The sequence below is a fragment of the Salmo salar genome, chromosome 02 (assembly GCF_965601325.2).
Source record: "Salmo salar chromosome 02, fSalSal1, whole genome shotgun sequence".
NCBI classification, from domain to species: domain Eukaryota; kingdom Metazoa; phylum Chordata; class Actinopteri; order Salmoniformes; family Salmonidae; genus Salmo; species Salmo salar.
In genome coordinates this window covers 64,405,872-64,408,461 of record NC_138292.1, presented here as the reverse complement: position 1 = coordinate 64,408,461, position 2,590 = coordinate 64,405,872, and the positions used below count along the sequence as shown (strand labels likewise).

Here is a 2,590-nt window from a genome sequence, read left to right as displayed (position 1 = left end):
ACACCGCCTGGTATAGAGGTCCTGGATGGCAGGAAGCTTGGCCCCAGTGATGTACTGGGCCGTACGCACTACCCTCTGGTGCCTTGAGCAGTTGCCATACCAGGCAATGATGCAACCAGTCAGGATTCTGTCGATGGTGCAGCTGTAGAAACATTTGAGGATCTGAGGACCCATGCCTTTCAGTCTCCTGAGGGGGAATAGGTTTTGTTGTGCCCTCTTCACAACTGTCTTGGTGTGTTTGGACCATGTTAGTTTGTTGGTGATGTGGACACCAAGGAACTTGAAGCTCTCAACCTGCTCCACTGCAGCCCCGTCGATGAGAATGGGGGAATGTTGGTCCTCCTTTTCCTGTAGTCCACAAGCATCTCCTTTGTCTTGATCACGTTGAGGGAGAGGTTGTTATCCTGGCACCAGACGGCCAGGTCTCTGACCTCCCTATAGGCTGTCTCATCGTTGTCAGGGATCAGGCCTACTGTTGTCATCAGCAAACTTAATGATGTTGGAGTCGTTCCTGGCCATGCAGTCATGAGTGAACAGGGAGTACAGGAGGGGACTGAGCAATTTCTTATGTTGTCCTGTGTTTTAATAATGTGTGTTTGATTCGCTGGCGGTTGTATTTTGTGTTATTGAGGATCCAAGATGATAAATGTACATTTTAATTGATTGCTTCTGATGAAGTATTGCCAAAGTACCAGGAGAAGTAGCTGTTTTTCAATTGGTTATTCTTCATATAATTCAAGAGGGTTCATATGTGATTGACACATTGCAAGAGTGATCAGCTCTCAAATGAACAGTTCAATTACACAGACATTTGACATTCACTGTAAAAAAATATATATATATTTCTGTATATATAAAGTGCTTTCAAGGAGAGCGGGTGCAGGTTGAGAAAAAAGGCAGGCGGGAGGAGACCAACTTTGGTTGAGATATAAACAACGGTTAGTCAAACGCTCTTTAATAAAATTATACATTTAGTCCAGCTTCTCTCTCAGGAAATGCACCAGTGAAACTGAGTAGTAGTGTCGAAGTAAGCATCACTGACTTGACCATTTATTTACCTACCAGACCGCAAAAGTGAATGCACATCACTACTATACATTACATGTCTTATTCATAACTTGAGTGCCATTTGACCTCAGGTGTTAGGACATTGCTTAGCTGGTCATTTACGTAAGATTTCTACGGGAGGACAGTGGCAGGAGGAGGTTTGGTCATATGTGTCTTCAGTTTAAAGCTGGTGTGTGCATATTTCCCAAGTATCACTGTGTGTTTGTGTGACTTCACCAATTCTCTCAGGGTCAGATGTGCACCCGAGTATGCCCGGCTCTTAAACAACGAGCTGATGTCAAAGTGGAAGCGCCTTGTACAAGATGGCATAACAAAACAACAAGAATCAGTTCAGTACTGGAATCCCTGACCTCAGGGTCCAGAAAGGAGGAGGAGAGGGGGAGTGAAGGAAAGAGAAGTGGAGGGGGTGGTCGAGGGAAGGGAAGGAGGGGTAGGGTGTCTAAACAATTCCATATTTTGCCAGGTCACCGAGTTCCATGTCACCAAAAGCTTCCCATGGGCAGACCACTGTGATGTCTGTGCCGAGACCCTCCATGCCGGGGATGTCATCACCGAATCTGGTGGAAGAGGAGAGAGGGAGAAGTTCCATGAGCTAAAGGGATAGAGACACAGCAGACGTGAGGGTTGTGGTGGTAATGTTGAGTTAGAGACAAAGATTTATTGAAGTGTGTGTTGGTACGGTATAAAAATAGTTGCATTTGATATGTAAGGATGGATGCTTGTTTTGTTAGTTGGCCTATTAGTTTTCATTGTTGTAGTAGTAGTTATATTTGTGTGTTCTAAGTGAGTTTCCAACTCACCCCTTCTGGCCAGGCTTGGGGGCCTTGCTCTTGAAGGTACGGGTAGTCCTCTGCTTGAATTTAGGCGCGGCCTTCTTTGCAGCGGCAGTTGCAACGTCAGCCATTTCTGTTGGTTACCGAGAGCGAGAGCGAGGAATGAGAGTCAATAAGGTAGCTGGCAAATACTTAACTGAATAACAGTAGTAAATCCCATCAAGATATCAGTCAGGGGTAGATTTCCTTAACTCCATCGGTTTTATCCTCAATCTGTCTTAATCCAAACCCCTTTTCCTAATACCTAGTTATTACCACCCCCTCCCTCTCTCTATCCCGTCGCACCCCAAGAGTGATAATCCCTCTAAAATACACCTGAGCGGTCTATGTTGATCCAATCATACCAGATTAGATTTGGCACCAACCCATACTGTACTAACCAAGGCCAAAATAGTACCAAAGCTACTTGTTAGCGTTACAATCTTTAGTTCAGCTGAGGTCACTTCAACCAGAACATTGTGTAACTAGAAGGTTCTTCTAGACCTTCGAAACCACTAGTAGCCTATCCCGGTCTTCCCTTTCAACTGCACTCTATACAATGTAGAGTTCTATCATAGAATGCATTGCACACAGATGCTTTTGAGAGTTCATTGTCCATGCAAGCAATACTCTGCACCCAAACACTCTTTATTCCACCACTCTAGACATGCATCCTGTATAGGTGAATGACATTCTGTTGTCAAGTCAAC

At 44.8% G+C, this 2,590-nt stretch overlaps 1 protein-coding gene across 1 annotated transcript; it reads right to left on the bottom strand.

Annotated features, from left to right (window-relative positions):
- Window positions 1-986: 986 nt before the first annotated feature.
- Window positions 987-1,980, bottom strand: pde6ha (phosphodiesterase 6H, cGMP-specific, cone, gamma, paralog a). Its single transcript, XM_014179047.3, has 2 exons — window positions 1,869-1,980; window positions 987-1,625 (listed from the first exon to the last, which is right to left on the bottom strand). Exons 1-2 carry the CDS (start codon window positions 1,970-1,972, stop codon window positions 1,508-1,510), a joined length of 222 nt encoding a protein of 73 aa, XP_014034522.1. The 5' UTR covers window positions 1,973-1,980; the 3' UTR covers window positions 987-1,507.
- Between the last annotated feature and the right edge of the window lie 610 nt (window positions 1,981-2,590).